This window comes from Ctenopharyngodon idella, chromosome 21, assembly GCF_019924925.1.
Source record: "Ctenopharyngodon idella isolate HZGC_01 chromosome 21, HZGC01, whole genome shotgun sequence".
Lineage (NCBI taxonomy): Eukaryota > Metazoa > Chordata > Actinopteri > Cypriniformes > Xenocyprididae > Ctenopharyngodon > Ctenopharyngodon idella.
Window position 1 is genome coordinate 10,242,065 of NC_067240.1, and position 17,627 is coordinate 10,259,691.

At 34.9% G+C, this 17,627-nt stretch overlaps 1 protein-coding gene across 1 annotated transcript in view; it reads right to left on the bottom strand.

Moving 5' to 3' along the window:
• Positions 1-399: 399 nt before the first annotated feature.
• tnfrsfa (tumor necrosis factor receptor superfamily, member a) overlaps positions 400-17,627 on the bottom strand; it is a 28,712-nt gene continuing 11,484 nt past the window's right edge. Inside the window, exons 2-10 of the mRNA XM_051878101.1 lie at positions 10,301-10,454; positions 8,704-8,832; positions 6,621-6,732; positions 6,182-6,315; positions 5,945-6,037; positions 5,180-5,217; positions 4,623-4,922; positions 4,466-4,502; positions 400-2,854 (exon numbers count right to left, since the gene is read on the bottom strand). Of these exons, the coding sequence (XP_051734061.1) occupies positions 2,565-2,854; positions 4,466-4,502; positions 4,623-4,922; positions 5,180-5,217; positions 5,945-6,037; positions 6,182-6,315; positions 6,621-6,732; positions 8,704-8,832; positions 10,301-10,454 (1,287 nt within the window). The 3' untranslated portion in view covers positions 400-2,564. The remainder of the gene's footprint in view (positions 2,855-4,465; positions 4,503-4,622; positions 4,923-5,179; positions 5,218-5,944; positions 6,038-6,181; positions 6,316-6,620; positions 6,733-8,703; positions 8,833-10,300; positions 10,455-17,627) is intronic.

The following is a 17,627-nucleotide window of genomic DNA, read 5'->3' on the forward strand; positions in this document are numbered from 1 at the left end:
AATAGGTAGCCTTCTTTCATTAATTTTATTAGCTTAATCGGTTCCTCAATTCAATCCTCAAAACTGCTTAAGTTTCCTTTAAAAAATTAGGAAAATGTCTTGGTTTTATTAGTGAAATGTTCTCAATATTTTCTATACAACACTGAACCACAATTTTATTAATAAAATATACACTATTTTTAATTATCATCTTAATTTTTTTAATGAAAATTACAAGACCCATAATTTATTTTTTACTATTTAACACTATATATGAAAATAAAAAAAATTAAAATTGAAAAAAACTTTATCAGACTTGTATAAATTACTCTTTGTTTTAAGATATGGAAGAAAAACAATAAAATAAAAATTGCAATAACTTTTCTTTCTTGGACTTCTGATGGATGAACTTGCCATGGAAACTTTTTGGTATTTTTTTATTTTTATTTATTTCTTATTTTAAAACAAAAACATTCTACAAACAACTTTGCAACAGCAAACATTTGACATTCATAAACGAGCAAACAATTGTCTAAGGGGAAAAAAAAAAGATACAAAACTTCTACTCGTAGAGAGATATTGTGGAAAATAAAGCGTAGAATGAGCGAGCACTGAGGCATGCATCTGTGTTAGAGGAGTCAAGGCAGAAACAACGTGGCATCAATATAAAACTAAAAACTGTATAAAAACCTCTGAAAACAGAGAAACAGATGGCACCAAACTGCTCAAACTTCTGCACCTACATCTGAAGAGACACTCAATGTTAAATTCAGTGCAAAAAAGAAAAATGTGAAAAAAAAAAAAAAAAAAGTTAAGATGTGAAAAAAGGTCCCTTGAAATTGATGCAGGTTTTTTTTTCTTGTTATACAACTCTAAGTCAATAGGTGGCAGTGCCTGCACTGTACGATAGCTCTACATTTTCATAATTAAATGGGGAAGCTCAAAGGAAGGAGGAGCCATTTTGTCCTGATCTGATTTCAGCTTTCCACACCAACTCAAACAAATCTGTTCAAAGTTGAAGCTGATCTGAGACCTGTGTTCTGAAAATATATCTATCCCATTTCATATACCGATACATCTACATAGCTATACAGCCGAGTCAGACGTCACAGTTCATTTACTGCTACGTAAATGAATTTAGATGCCCTGCTTATTTAGATAACATATATTCCGTTTGTTCATTTTAATTTTAATTTGTTCCTTCGGTTTGGTTTTTAGGCAGTACTTCATTACGTTGAACTCTTAGGACTTCCATAAATATATATCTATTAGTTTCGTTTAATAGAATTCTTGACAACTATGTACATACTAGACAAAAAACTCAATTAAACTAAGTTTTTGGATGAGCAAAAATTTCCTTCATCTTTTAACTATTCTAAAAACACGTACCTGTGCACTACCGCATAAAAAAAAAAAAAAAAAAAAAAAACAACAGCGAGCAGAAGTTTGAAATGCCTCCTTATCCTCGACATTAATACAACCTGTGGAAGAAGTTACAAGCGCCCAAGATATACTGACCGTGGTACTCTTTCAATCTTTTTTTTTTTTTTTTTATCATACACATCAACAACATATATCAACAACAAAGGGCATATTTTGTGATTCAAATAACAATGATGAGTCTATAGTAAGCGACACGCTCAGGGTAAACATAGAAATGTCTTAGCTATAGAAAAACTATGGGGAGATGGCACTTAATCCGCTTGTGAAAGGACCGGAAGGATTTGTCTTGTGAACATCTCAGTCATGCTGCCTAAAAAGCTTCAGGAACACTTACTGTAGGAGAATATTGGTAACAGGTATAAATAATACGTAATTACACAATACAAATAAATACATCACTTATTTAAATATGAACAAGGACAACGGAACAGGCAAGAAAGGTCAAGAAGGTGAAAAACACATCTCAGCCCCTCATGAAACAGATGGGGAAAGGTCATGGGGGGTCATAATTCAGGCATTTGAGATATTCTGTAACAACCAAAGTAAAATGAATTTTCTAAACTTCAAATGAAACCCCTGCTGACATAACAGAATATTTGAAATCCAAAAGCCCAAAGTTCTGAGCTCATCTTGAGGCATATTTGTTCATTCGTTCATCGACAAGGTTTGTAGCTAAGAACACAATTGATTCAGAAACATGTAGTGACTACATGTAGTGTAAAGCTTGTGAAAAGCTTGTGTTTGTTCCTGTCAGTATGTAGTCCAAATAAACACATTAAGGCACAGAACTACATAAGCTTGTTTTAGTTTGAACATTTGGCATAACCAAAGGTTTAATGACATCTAGATGCAGGCTTTGGACAAACCTGTAGTTTGAAAGCCTGAGGCCAGTGCATCAAGTAATGCACGGTTGAGAGGGAACACAGCGCCCTCTATTGCTCGCCAGTGTAAGTCCTTAATAAAGGGTCCAGTGTTGGCTTCTAAACCCACCGTGGGCACTACAGAGAGTCGATTCACCAATGTCTCCGTAACGGGACATCAAGTTCATGTAATGAGACCAACAGGCCCATAGGGGAGAATTCAAAAGGAATCTACACCTCTCAATTATTTTGTTCTTTTACTCTTGTAGTATTGAAAAGGCATCATTCATATTTGTAGTAGCCTCGTTCAACAGCCTTGGAGGCGATGTGTTCTGCTGAATACCTCTGGTCCAGGTCCAGAAGAGCCTGTAGTAACGTGTTAATGTTTGCCCGCAGGCCCTCTTTTTGCATCCACACCCGCAGTAGGTCGTAGACTTTGTCCATGGGTTGCTGCGTTTCGGCCACCTTGATGGCGTTGTCACTCACGCCGATGCTACGGAAGAACTTGTTGTGGTACCGCACATCCAGGGCGTCAAACAGGTCAAAACTCTTGCTCAGGGACTCCTCCTCACCTATTAAAATAAAAACATTGAAACTTCAGAACTTGTCTAATGGCCAATTTCTGGAATATGCACTTGAAATGACCAGTTATGTTGATGAATAATGTATGTTGAGTACGTATAATTATGGTTAGGACTAATTAAATACTTAAACAGAATTAGTTTTATATTTATATTTAATATTTTCATATTTTTATTATATACACTACTGTTCAAAACTTTTGGGTCAATTTTTTATTCAGATTTCTATTTCAAATAAATGCTGTTCTTTTGAACTTTCTATTTTAAGAATTCTGAAAAAAGTGAATTACTGTAAGAAAAGTATAATATACACTACGAGTCAAAAGTTTGGAAACATTACTATTTTTAATGTTTTTAAACAAAGTCTCTTATGCTCATTAAGGCTGCGTTTATTTCATTATAAATACAGAAAAAACAATAATATTGTGAAATATTTTAAAATTATGGTTTTCTATTTTAATATACTTTAAAATATAATTTATTTCTGTGTTGCAAAGTTGAATTTTCAGCATCATTACTCCAGTCTTCAGTGTCACATGATCCTTCAGAAATCATTCCAATACGCTGATTTATTATCAATGTTGGAAACAGTTGTGCTGCTTAATATTATTTTATAACCTGTGATACTTTTTCAGGACTCTTTGATGAATAAAAAGTTAAAAAATATCAGCATTTATTTAAAATAGAAATCTTTTGTAACAATATACACTACCGTTCAAAAGTTTGGGGTCAGTAATTTTTTTTCTTTCTTTTTTTTTTTGAAAGAAATTAATACTTTTATTCAGCATGGATGTGTTAAATTGATAAAAAGTGATAGTAAAGATTTATATTGTTAGAAAAGATTTATATTTTGAATAAATGCTGTTCTTTTTAACCTTTTATTCATCAATGAATCCTGAAAAAAGTATCACAGGTTCCAAAAAAATATTAAACAACACAACAGTATCAAATCAGCATATTAGAATGATTTCTGAAGCATCATGTGACACTGAAGACTGGAGTAATGATGCTGAAAATTCAGCTTTGCAACACAAAAAATTATATTTTAAAGTATGTTAAAATAGAAAACCATAATTTTAAATTGTGATAATATTTCACAATATTATTGTTTTTTCTGTATTTATTATGAAATAAATGCAGCCTTAATGAGCATAAGAGACTTCGATCAAAAACATTAAAAATAGTAATGTTTCCAAACTTTTGACTGGTAGTGTATATAAAATATATTCAAATAGAAAACAGGTATTTAAAATTGTAATAATATATTCACAATATTTGTTTTAGTAAAAAAGGCAGCCTTTGTGAGCATAAAAGGCTTTTCAAAAACATTTAAAAAAAAAATTGTAGTGACCCAAAACTTTTGATCAGAAGTGTATCTTATTAAAAAAAAAAAAAAACATTCAGAGAGGTGATGGTTGAACTTTGAGTTACCATCTGACCCAGTCACCAATAAATTCACATAAACTCAATATAAATCAAGAACTGTTACCAAGAACATGGTACACATGTTGTACTGATGGTCAAGGTCATTCTAAAAGTTTAAAAAAAGTCTTAAATCAACACTATTCTCCAAATACTGTAACCGAGGGAGAAATATCTTACCAAGTAAAGGAACAAGTTTTCTGGGAGGACCATCATCCTATAAAAGAAGAAAAAAAAGAGGTTTGGCAATGTTGTGAATTTAGTTAACAGGACCATTTCACAGTACTTCAGTGTAAAATCTGTGTTATTGATCTGAAAAGATCAGATTCTTACTAACCTTCGCCCATGACTCTGTATCTCTCTCCGTCTGTCTCGGGGCCGGGGGACTCGATCGAGGCGAATCCTCAATGTAGACCGCAGAAGGTAGAGCAGACAGACTGGTTTGGGAAGAGCTGGTTGTGTTTGGCAAGCTGTCGCCTAATCCCCGGTCTTCATCCTCCACAGGTATGCTCTTGCTACCCGTTTCCTGTGTTTCTTGCGTCAACAAGGGGCGGGACTCTGGGCGTTGCTCCTCCTCCCTCTCTAATCCAGCATTACGGCTGTTCTCTTTCTCCTCTTCTGATCTTGGGCACTCATCCTGAGTGATGGCAACAACAACTGATTAAAACTATGGGTTAAAGTAAATAATTAAATATATATATAAATAAATAATAGAATTTAATTATTAAAATTAAGATGTATTTAATGTTTCTTCAAAATATATTTATTTATAAAATAAATATAATTTTAATTTGTTTTACATTTAAATTTTATTTAAAGCACCAGAATATTAACCAAAACTCTAATTCATCTAATTACTCAAAATAAATCATAAAAAGTCAAAAAGAAACTTACAATAGGAATCTTCACTTCTTTCAAATCACCAGGAGTGTCTGAAATAAAGTTGATAGCAAATATGTCCATTAAAAAAAGTACATTTGATTTTCCACTTTTCATATCTATGCCATAATGCAATGAAAGTTGTACTATGTTCTATGAATGTTTTTTAAATATCTTCAAACTTCTCATACAGATGTAACAACTCTCACTGCTGTTATTCACAGTGTTGTCTAAGTTACTCTAAAAAGTCATTAATTACTAGCTACTCATTACATCTTTAATAGTGTAATTCGATTACTGTACTAATTACTCTCTCTAAAAAGTATTGCATTACTTATTACTAATTACCTTCTAAATCCCATATCAACCTCCACCAGTTGAACAATACAAGGATAGACATGAAACTGCTCTTTTAATTCTTTCAAATAAGTAATATGAAACTGAATACATCTTTCTTGAACTGACCAAAGTATTTAAAGGGAGGTTACATTAAAAACATACATTATAAGATTAGACGTTAAATTTTGATGTTAAATCCACTATTGTTTTATATAGAAGTTTTTCTATAGTCTACACAGTATTGAATGCAATTACATCAAAAGTAACTAATTAAATTACAAAAAAATTAAGAGTAATCCCTTACTTCACTTTTTCAATGGAAAAGTAATTAAATTACAGCAATAACACTGTTTACACTTACACTAATTACCAAGTAATGCATTACACCTAACATTCAATACAATATTGAATACAAGGACTACAAAAGGTTTCCTAACATACCACTTCGTCGACAGTAACCTTTCTTCCATAAAAATATTCCAAGAGGGATGAAGAATATGATCAGTATCAGCACCAAAATTGGTAAAACAATCGCTAAAAAAGAAAAGAAGATTAAATTAAATATTTCCTTCTGTTCATGACTACATAACACAGTGTAACTAATATTAAGTTTAAGTCACTTATTTTCTTAATTCAAGTTAATTTTGGAACATGTCTGTACGCATGTGCTGGCCTTACCTATAACATCAGTGTTATTTGATGGCGATGGCGCGTCTGTTAGACCTGCTGTTGGATCTGTCGTGGTGCGCTTCCTGCACTTTGTATTGGATGTCGCATTGCAACGGCTCACTTCTTCCTCATCAGCTTTGCACCTGTAAAACCATGGTCAAAAAATATGCCTTTTAGAAAATGTGTGAAGCCAAAGGCTTAAAATAGGAGTCTTTAAATGATTGTCTTTATGAATAGCACAATGAAAGCCTCAGGGGTTAAAGGTGGAGAGAGTGAATCAGTGGGAAAGGGATCTGACTCATTGGATGTGGTGATCTAAAGCAGGGGCTGAAAGGTTAACAGAATAGAGGGTGGGAGTGTCGGATCTGTCTGCTTTCATCATGGTGTTGTGCAGCAGAACAGAGGACAAATTGGGAAGAGCACATTCCAGAGGAAGTAAGGAACTCACCTGGCGCATTTCTTGCACACTTCACATGGCTCGTCGGGCAGGCAGAAAGAACCAGATTTGCATTCACACTTGGTGTTGCTTGTGCTGGTGCATTCTGCAACCACAATCTGATCTGTAAAGGGTGGAAGAGAAACAAAGAGTTAAGGGAGGGAAGGATGAAGAAATCAGAAACGAGCAGGAGAGAAGCAATGGACCTAAAACTTCTGAAGGGTGACCAGAATTGGATCAATGTTATATCTAGAATCCAGATTCAATCCGGATCTAAAGTGAATAATACATTTTTCGAGTCATTTTTGCATGGAACAAATATGCCTCTTAATGGTGACCTGAAGTAATGGTGGATTAATTCAGATTCAGTTCAGATTCAGATGAGGATAATAATCTGGAGCTAGATTCAATCCAGATCTAGAATTAACAACAACAACAAAAAATGATCCTACTGTATATATAATTATATAGCACCTGTCTCACGGAACAGCTGAAATGCACCTTCGAAGAGTAACTTTAATTATTTGATTAAATGTCAGACAAATCCAGATTCTGATCCATATTCAATCCAAATTTATATCAAATAATGATCGAATGTATTCATGTTAAAAATCATCTCTGCTTCAGAAGACCATTGAAATGCACCTCTTAGGGTAAAATAAATAATTTAAAGTTTGGATAAATCCAAATGCTGATTCAGATTCAATCCAAATTTAAAATTAAAAAAAAAAAAAAAAAAAAGATTCAGTGCATAATTGTTACAACTAATCTGTGATTCAGAGAACAACAAAAATTTCCCTGTGAATGGTGAAATGAAGGAATGGATCAATGTTGGATCAATACAGATCCAGTTTCAATTCACTTTACATTTTGTACAATTAATATCTGCCTCAGAGAACAGTTAAACTGCATGGAAAGTCTTAAATCAACACACCCTTGTGACTCAGCAGGCAGAAGGTCTAACCTGGGAGTGATTAATTGCGCAAAATAGATACCGAACAAGACGGCACATGATATAGGCACACCCTGCATCATCCTAAAACACACGCATACACACAATCCCGGACAAGAGACACAAAGGGGTGGCATGCACTAGAGGATAGATCAGTCATTCATGCACACACAAATGGCTAGTGAAAGAACACAGGAGTGGGGCCACACCCAGGACGTGTAACATTAGGAGATCAGATTCCCAGGAGTGAGGTGTCCAGCACAGGAAACACTAGACTCAACTCTATTCATGGGGCCTGCTTATATCCCAGTCCTCATGCAAATCCTATGGGAGGCGTATTGTCTAAACAGGCGAGCGAGATTTTGTTTATATGAATATGTAGTGTTTACAACAGAGTTTGAATCTGAACAAGCAGTAGGGTCTTGTGGGAAAGAGTATTTAGGTAAATCAAATGGTTTAATAAACGGTAAACGTGGCTGTCCAATCAAAATAAACAGCAGTTTAATGGATGGCTTTGACTTCAGAGAAACCAGAGACAGACTAAATAGCTTTGCAGAAGAATGGGCTGTCAAAGCGGAGCGTTCTGCGATGGATTCAACGTGCTTTAGATGTTCCGTCTCACTTGCAGATCACAGTATGCCGCACATTTTTCCATCTCGTACAAAGGCGAGTCGAAATTTCCTAAAGCAAAGAATTCTGATGCCAGTATCGTTATATAATTTCTGAAATTTTGTTTTGTTTCCTTTTTTCTAATATCTGTTTTCCAACAGCAGTTTCAGAAGTTAATTGTTTGTCCAGTAGCCACCAGCGATGGGTTGCGTTATTGCCTTCCCAGCATGCCGAGGACCATGTGTGTTCCATTATTCATTCGAGATGTATAAATGTTACATTCCTGAGTGCTCTGCTTCTTTGGAGAGTCAGTGCAGACTACAGATGGCTGTCTACTGAAAAACTGAACAATCAATTACAATAGCAGAAGGTTGAGATTTCTGTATCTCCAAGTGCCAGTCACACACCGGACTCAAACACTTTCTTTAAACAACCCTAAGAGGAAGATCTGACCTGGTCTTTTACAAACATATGATATTGACTCAGGGGTAAATGGCTGGTTTGAAGGGGAAAGTGGAGATTGGAGAACGTTACCTCTGTGGCACTGGCTACACTGCAGACACTGCTCCATGCCTGTGGGGTGCTCGGCATACGTGCCCTTCTCACACGGGAAGCATATGCCCTTCTCCTGGTCCTTGCTACACTTCTCTTTCACGTAAGTGCCTGTGTTACAGAAAACATTTTATGATAGATGTTAAATATCAAGATATATCAGTATGAGGGGAAAAAAAGCAGAATGGGAACCAGTTCTTAATCAGAAACAAATCAATTTAAAATTATTTTATTATTAAGTCCATAGAATGCAACATTTAGGCAAAGATGTTTCATGCAATTTTGAGCCCTGTGTAAAATACATGCCATTTTTTTTGTTACATTAAAATGTTGTTTAATATAATGTATAATTTAAAATGACACATAAATGCCTCATTCATTCAAAAATGTTTTTTTTTTTTTTTTTTTTGGTATATATGCTGACACCAGTCAAATATATATATATATAAATATATATATATATATATATATATATATATATATATATATATATATATTTTTTTTTTTTTTTTTTTTTTTCCCAAAAAATCTAATTTTGTTTCAGCTATGATAATAGTATTAATTGTATACAGTCAAACCAAAAATTATTCAGACATTTTTGATATATTTTTACTAGTGGGTGTAGGACACTATAGTTCATTTATGTAAGTGAGGATAGCAAAATAAAGTAAACTGTGACATATTATACCCAAAAATTCTTCATACAGTAGACTACCAGTAAAACTGATAAAAATTTGGAACCAAAAATTATTCAGACACTTTGACCTGACCATGTTTTGCTTAAGTGTTATCTGACATAATTAAGATTATTTTTTTCTGACACAGTTTAACTCATATTTTATTACCATTTTTTTAGACTATAGTGAATAAACTGTATTAATGAATGAAATGTTCAAGGTGTCTGAATAAATTTTGGTTTGACTGCATGTCATTTTTTTCATGCATTTTTTTATACATTAAATTATATCTTTTATCGTTTTACATTATTTTAACCATGGTAATGAGAAACCATCCTGTGATTATCATAGACTCATTAGAAATACTACACAAAAATTAACTTCATTACATTATTACAAAAATAAACCACATATTCTTACTATAATTCCCAATACTAGGCTATATTTTGTGTTTAATTCCCATAACAGCAGGTTTGGTGATTTAAGCTTCTCTTGTTTAAGTGTGTAGAGAGCGAAACACAGGCCTCCATTCCTGTCATTCTGGATCTCTAAACAACTCCAGGCCTAGCACAAACCTTACAATATCTCTCAGGAGACAAAGCTCTATGAGGAACCATAGTTTCACAAATGTGAATTCTGAGTTTTTAAGCTCTAAAATATCAATGCTGTTTCTGTGCGAATCATCATCTGAGAATGACACTCTTAATAGTATCAGCAACGGATGTTTGTCAGCACCTCATCGACAAAGCCTGGAAAGCCATTTTAAATATCTTGGAAAAAAAGCCTATGCTGTAATTTACTTTAAAAACTTTGCTTTGAGCGAGCTGAGTCATTTGTGTTTATAATACTGGCCTTTACAAGGGAAGTTCTCACGGTTTGACAGGATCTTCTCTGCTACTTACCAGCTTCACAGTTCTTGCAGCAGAAGCTGTTGTGAGGGTACTCCTGGTTCTCCACACAGCTCAACTGTCTGGCTGTGCGGTTCTGGAGGTCTCCTGCAAACCCGAGCTCTGCTGCCCCATGACCCACAACACTCAAAGCAAAGATAATAGGGACCTTGAGGAAGAGGGAAAAAATAAGTGAGATTTTTCAATATGCATTCATGATGACTCGCAATTCATGTACCCCAGGGGGTACTTGGAAAGATTTTGGTTTTACTTTCTTAAATCTATAAAACAGGCATTATGACTTAAATATTAAAATGAAAAATATTAATATCTAAAAGCATTAGTGTAGTCAATGGATTAAATTAATATCTTTTTCATATTTTATGATTATTGGAAACACACTGATGCTTTCAATTCCTAAATAAAGAAAAGAAAAATACATTAATAATTAAAAAAAAAAATGAACTATAGACAAATTATAAATTAATTACAAACAAATAAAAACATAAATTTGCAGTCATAAAAACTTCAGACAGCAACAGATGTCTTTAGTCATCTTCTCATTAACATAATTTAACAAATATCATGACTTTTGCGAAATATCTAATCTGGATTTCATTTATAAATCAATTGTTGTTGCCGTTGGTGTTGATGAATTGGTATTTAAACTTTCCTGATGGGGCTGTTGGGGCACACAAGACAAAAAAAAAAAAAAAAGCCTGGAAAGGGCTGCAGATAAGAGGTTTCTTCTGGAGAAATACCAGTTTTGTACTTTCACACGACTGGAGCGTTGTGCTCTCTCACACACACATTTAGACTTCTTTCTCAGCTCCAGAGGCAAACAGAGAAGTATTCTGGAGTTCTCATAGCTGACCTTGTGTGAGCAATCTAGCATTTAATTCAAACCATCTGATGTGCACATCTGCAGAGCAAAGCAAATTAACAGAGCAGGAGAGAGTCTATTCCAGGACCAGAACAAAACAACGTATCCTAACAAAACGCACATTCACAGAACTCTAAATGTGCTGTGGGATCCAAGGAAATTCCAGTAAATGTCTAAAATGCTTTCTCAACCAGTGAGTTGTTAGCAAGTTCTGATAAGATCACAGACAGCAATGAAAATCAATGCTAAAAGCAGATCATAAAATGCAACTTCGCACCATATAATCATGCATATTTAGGACAGCAAAATAAACAGGCATGTCAACTTCTCCAATAAACTTTTTCATTGATGTCAGACACAAGCTCAACAGTAATTCATCTGTCATTTGGAAATGACTTTTATGATTAATTTGTTTAATAAACCATTTAAAAAAACTCAAACTCAAGAGCTACTGCTTTGAATCAATCAGATGAATCCTTAATGGAATAAACTCTGAATTCATCAGTGGTTGTTACTGAATCAATTTGACTCACTTTTGGTTCAACATGCTGCAACTTTTTTTTTTTTTTTTTTACTTTGAGAAATCAGTATCATTACAAGCTTGCCATTCATTTGATAAAGTTATAGATGCATATTTACAACAGACATTTTTATATATATATACACACACACACTCTCCTGTAGCAAAACTGAATGGTAAATAACTTTTAAAGGTACAGTAGCAAAAACAGCCAGTTGAACTGGAACATGATCTGTGGAAAATGGTCATTTAATACTAAATTGACTATTTTGGTGCAAGAAACCTTGTCTAACATTATAAATGGAATTTAGAGGTAAAAAGGGTTTCTTTTTAACATTAATAAGACACTATAAACAAATGTTCCCAGTGTTGGTCATTGGCCAGCCAGTTCGGTATCTCTGTCTTTTTGTCTCAGAGGATAATGGGAAATGTAGGCCGTTAGATGGAGCCGATGGTATCGAGTTGCCGGTGAGGTGTATGGCGGTGGTGTTGTGTGTCTGGGAGAATGTGGGTCATTTGAAGTGGTGGCTCTAAAGTGTGTTGTTTAGCCGTAAATGAGGCCTTCTCATTGTGACATGCTGAAAAGAGGGAGAAGAAAGAAGGGGTGCCTCAGGGACCGAGTAAAGTGCTCGTCTGAAGTAGAAGACCCCTGCTCTGCAAGCACAGTCCATACAGAGCTGCTGTTGACTCCCTCACACACACATCTCTGTCTGCTCACAAGGACCCCAAATATCTCTCCTTTTCTCTCAATTGACTCTCTCTCTCGCACACACACATACAGAAAAGATGAAAAGCAACCACCCTATCACACTCCTTTATCCTCTTAAACACACACACAGAGTACAACCCATGACTTTACTTTTCTCTATCTCCCATACACACTGGATTTCTTTGAACATGTCCGTTAGACACTCATTCACCCTATGGATGTGCTCTGACACACACATCTCTTTTATCTCGAACACTGCATTTAACTGAAACCTCACAGCTCTATCTAGACCGTAGGTTTGTAGCTTTTGTCAGTAGTGCAATATAAAATTAGATATTATGTAAAAGTGCTCATTTACAACAGAGTAAATAAACCTGTGAAATCAAAGCTTGACGAACAAAATCTTGTATGGCAGTGGTTTTGCTTCAGGATGCTGATTGGACATTTATACAAAAAGTATACAAATGCCCATGAAATATTTTATGATTGACTAACCACTGTTTACCAATATAAAGAGCATTTACATATGAGACATATTATTATTAATATTAATATTACATATTAATATGACTGCTTGTTTGGGTAAATATATGACTTCAAAACCGTGCAGATTTCTGAATGACTTTTTTTTTTTTTTTTGGCTTAGGTTGTGTACACGAAGCAATAATACACAGAATACTATACGTGAAAAATTACAAATGAAATATGAAACAGTAGATTATGCAACATTTGAAATAGTAGCATGCTGCATCATCTCAATTGTTGATGCTGCATGTTTAAGTTCCACTGAGATATTTTAAGAAAACAGAAATAGCATTTTTAAAGCCATTTTGACAAAAACATTAATTTAAGTCCAACTGAATAATGAGTCAATAAAAAGATGTTTTAAAAATGCAGCAGGTATTAATGGCATCATAATGAAAATGGAATACACTAATGTGCAATTTTTTTTTAAGTCTCTTATGCTCACCAAGACTGCATTTACTTGATGAAAAATACCGTAAAAAACATATTGTGATTGAAATATTATTGCAATTTACAGTAACTGTCTTCTATGTTAATATATTATAAGATAATTTCTTGATCATTACACGTCCAGAGTTCTTATTATCAATGTTGAAATTGATTACGCTGTGTAATATTTCTGTGGAAACTGAAATTCAGGATTCTTTGATGAATAGACAGTTCAAGAGCATTTATTTGAAATAGATATGTTTTATAACATTACAAAGGTCACTGATGAATAAGGTTTTTTAAAAGTGTAAAAAAAACAATGGATATAGAATTAATTTTGAAGTTTTATTAAGTGTTAACAATGAGATTATGTGATTTTTAATAATCAATTAACACCGCTTTTGTCATTTTGGACAAATGGATCGTCAAGATGGACAAAATTTGTCACCAAAAAAGTCATCCGGTTTAACCAAAAGTTTGGTTTTACCGAATGACGCTTTTGGTTATACCAAATGACGATATTTTCAAAAAATGCTAACAGGCTGATATCTAGCCAGCTAGCTAACAAAAGAACAATCAAACATTTTATATTTAGTACAAGTTTTTCAAGTATTACAACATTTTCCATGTTTTATAGCGGTTGTACCGAATGACCTGATGTTTCAGGACATGCGTTTGAACAAGTGAAAACATGAATTTTTCAAATAGTTAGTTACTTTGCTTCACAACCATGTGGTCCTTTGCAGGTGTCTGAATGATGTCACATCCTGTCACATGATACTGACCGCATGACTTGATCTAAAATGGTCCCTTTATATTGGTTACTCCGAATGACATCAATGAAATTCATTTTTCCGGACATTCTTTCTCATAACAAAGCAATGCCTTCTTCACATAATTTTAATACCATTTTGCACTATGTTAATGTTAATATATGATGTTATAAAATTATGCCAGAATAAAAAATATATACATTTATTACATTTTTAGATATTTTAATTACAAATGAAATGGCTGTACTGGCCTTTGGACGGTTAAACCGAATGACCTTTTGACACTTCAAAATCTTTAAAATACCTTTATATGTAGCAAAATATAATTAAAACCTTTTGGATTTAATAAAAGAGATCTAGTTGTACTACCTTACATATTTTGGATGTCAAATCATTGTTGTTTATTATTATTAAGGCCTTTGGACAAAAAAAAAAAAAATTCTGTCACGTCATTTACCCGTTAATGTCTTCACTGTCACTTTGGATTAATTTATTCCATTCTTGCTGAATAGCATTAATTTCTTTCCAAAAACTCCAGTAGTGTATCAAGTTGAGCACATTGCATTGTGGGACACTCCCATGTAGTGTGCTTTGATTATATACTCCATATTTTTGCAATTGTTTGAGTATCCTAATCTTCCTAGTATCCTATGCCTGCAAAAAACGGCAATTACAAAAATAGTAAAAGTAGTATGCTATTCTGTAGCCTTTGATTCCACGTGCCCTTTAATGTTTAGACAGCAAGTTAAAACTACACTGCTGGTAACAATCTGCAACAGCAAAACTTCAGATGTTGACAGTGTAATATTATGTACTAATTGCTGTAGAATAGCAACAGGGTAGGGCTGCACAATTAATCGAATTTCTAATCGCGATTACAAAGGCCACGATTTCGTACAGTATATACAGAACATTTCAGAAAGAGTGTTTTCAGCTTGTTTTTTATTTTTATACAAAAATATGGCATGCAGTTGCTTCAAACAATGGTGTAAAGCTATTCAATACATCATTTAATGTAAATAGTGATAATCATAATTAATAATTGAATTACAATTTCCAGAGATAATTGACAATTATGATTTTTGTCATAATCGTGCAGCCCTACAACAGGCTTGCTAAAACAGAAAGCAATCAGAGATGACATACCGCAGAGGTTTACAGCACACTCACTGTGAGACTAACAGCAGAATGCTACTTGTAAACTAGTATCAAATAGAGCCGAACAGCTGCGTTAAGACGCCGCAGAGGACCGGGGGTATTAGAGAAAATGGCAATACGTGCTATAGTGCACGACGCAACCCCCAAAAGGAGGTTCTCGACAATTATTGTATTGTCAAACCGCAGATTTGAACACTATCTTTAATAGCTGAAATATCGCAGTAAATCAACTCAAAAACAAAGTGGAGACTCTATTCGAGGTTTGAGAGATGCAATGTTTGGAACTCAGAGGAGTGTACAATGGTCTTCTTGTTGGAAGATGGACTGAGTCTATCAGCCTTGAGGGGAACCGAAATGCCATTGAGTGTCCACACAGACAGTAAAACCTCTCGAGACAATGAAATGAGTGCAGGCGAAACAAATGCATGTGTGAGAGTTTCTTGAGCGAGAGTGTGTGTGTGTTAGGGGGACGTCTGAGACAAACTTTGGCTCCAGTGGAGCTCTCTGGATGTCAGCCATGCCTTGTTGTTCTAAGGGAGTTTCCTGGATTGAGCAGCGCTGTCGAGCCACACTCTCTCCGCGCTCACGTCAGACTTTCCACAGACGTTCACATGCACACACACGCACAATCGCACCATTTAGACGCAGCCGTCGGGAGGTGGGGTCAGAGAGCGATGGCTATGGAGTGCTGGAGGAATTTGAAAAGAAAGGGAGAAGGAGGACGGATACAATAGACGGAGTGTGAGAGGCCCAGAAATGGCGTAAAACGTAGGGCAGGCGAATGGGAGTTTGGAAAGGCACGGCGGAGAGGAACGGCGAGTGAAAGAAGAGAGATTCCTGACTCCGAATGGACACACTGAAACCATTCAGACGAGTGGAACATTAAAAGTCACACTAATGAGTTACAGTACTGGCTCTCTCACACCCAAACACACACACACACACACACATACACCGCAAAGATTAAATTTTCCCAGACGGGATGAAAGTACAGAGAGAAGCACACGTATCAGTTGCTGAAGCCTGAAAAATTAGTAGCTGCATTAATGTCCGACACCTGTTCCGGCCCCCTTGGCACATGCAAACCCATCTGGGTCAAAGTTCACTGAGTCGCCAATGACATCACCCACCAATGACAGCAAAGCCTGTCTGACAGACATCTATGCCAGCACTCGTTAAAAAGCAGTCAAACTTTTTCCTGACTGTGTTTGTGTGCGCGAATGCTATGGAAACCCCATGTCTCCATGGTGACACGTCTGATCCCGGGACAGGTGGCCTTTTTTTTTTTCCTCTTTGGAGAGGCACGGATAGGGAGATTGAGGGGGCAGTGACATCACTTCCTGTGTCGGCACATTCCAGATCTGATGAATCACTGGATTCCAGAGTCGCACTAGAACTAACTTGTCAGCTATCCTGCTGACAGCTCATAGACAAAGTATTAACAAACAAGGAGCAACAGATTTTTCGACGTCATGACATGTCTTGCTAGAATGAAAGGAAGATTTTTTGATATGTTTGCAGTTACAGGCAGCCACACCTTTTGAAGCTTTTAGCAAAAAACACAGTGACTTACTGATTGCTTATACCTCAGAACAATATTATTTTCAAACACAACTCAACAATTCTGCTGGCCTGCTATAATTTTCACTGGCCCCAACACAAACTACAAATGTAAATGTTTGATGAATTTTTATGTATGCATTTTTAATATAAATTAAAAATATATATATTTTATATTTTTTTTATTTTTACTTTATTTATAATTTTAAATTTCTACATTCAATGTTATTATTTTACATTTTTTCCACAGATTTTTTTTATTTTTTTTTTTTAAATCAAATGTGTAAGCTGGAAATTATAAACTTAACATTTTTAACTTAGGGTTTTCAGAAAACTCATACAACATGATCCAAAAAAAAAAAAAAAAAAAAAAAAAAGATTTGACGCAAGTCACAGCAGTGTTGCCAAGTCCACGGTTTTCCCGCGGATGGATTTGGGCTACTTTAAAGGGATAGTTCACTCAAAAATGAAAATGTCATCGTTTACTCTCCCTCAAGTGGTTCCAAACCTGTATAAATTTCTTCATTCTGCTGAACACAAAGGAAGATATTTAGAAGAATGTCAGTTTCCAAACCGATCTCGCCCCCCATTGACTACCATAATATTTATTTTTTTACTATGGTAGTAAATGGGGGGCGAGATCTGCTTGGTTACTGACATTCCTCCATATATCTTATTTTGCGTTCAGCAGAACAAAGAAATTGGGCAGGTTTTGTTGTAAAAATCTGGCAACCCTGAGTCACAGTTTCATCAACTGGCAAGAAACTCACTCACATTGAGCCCCG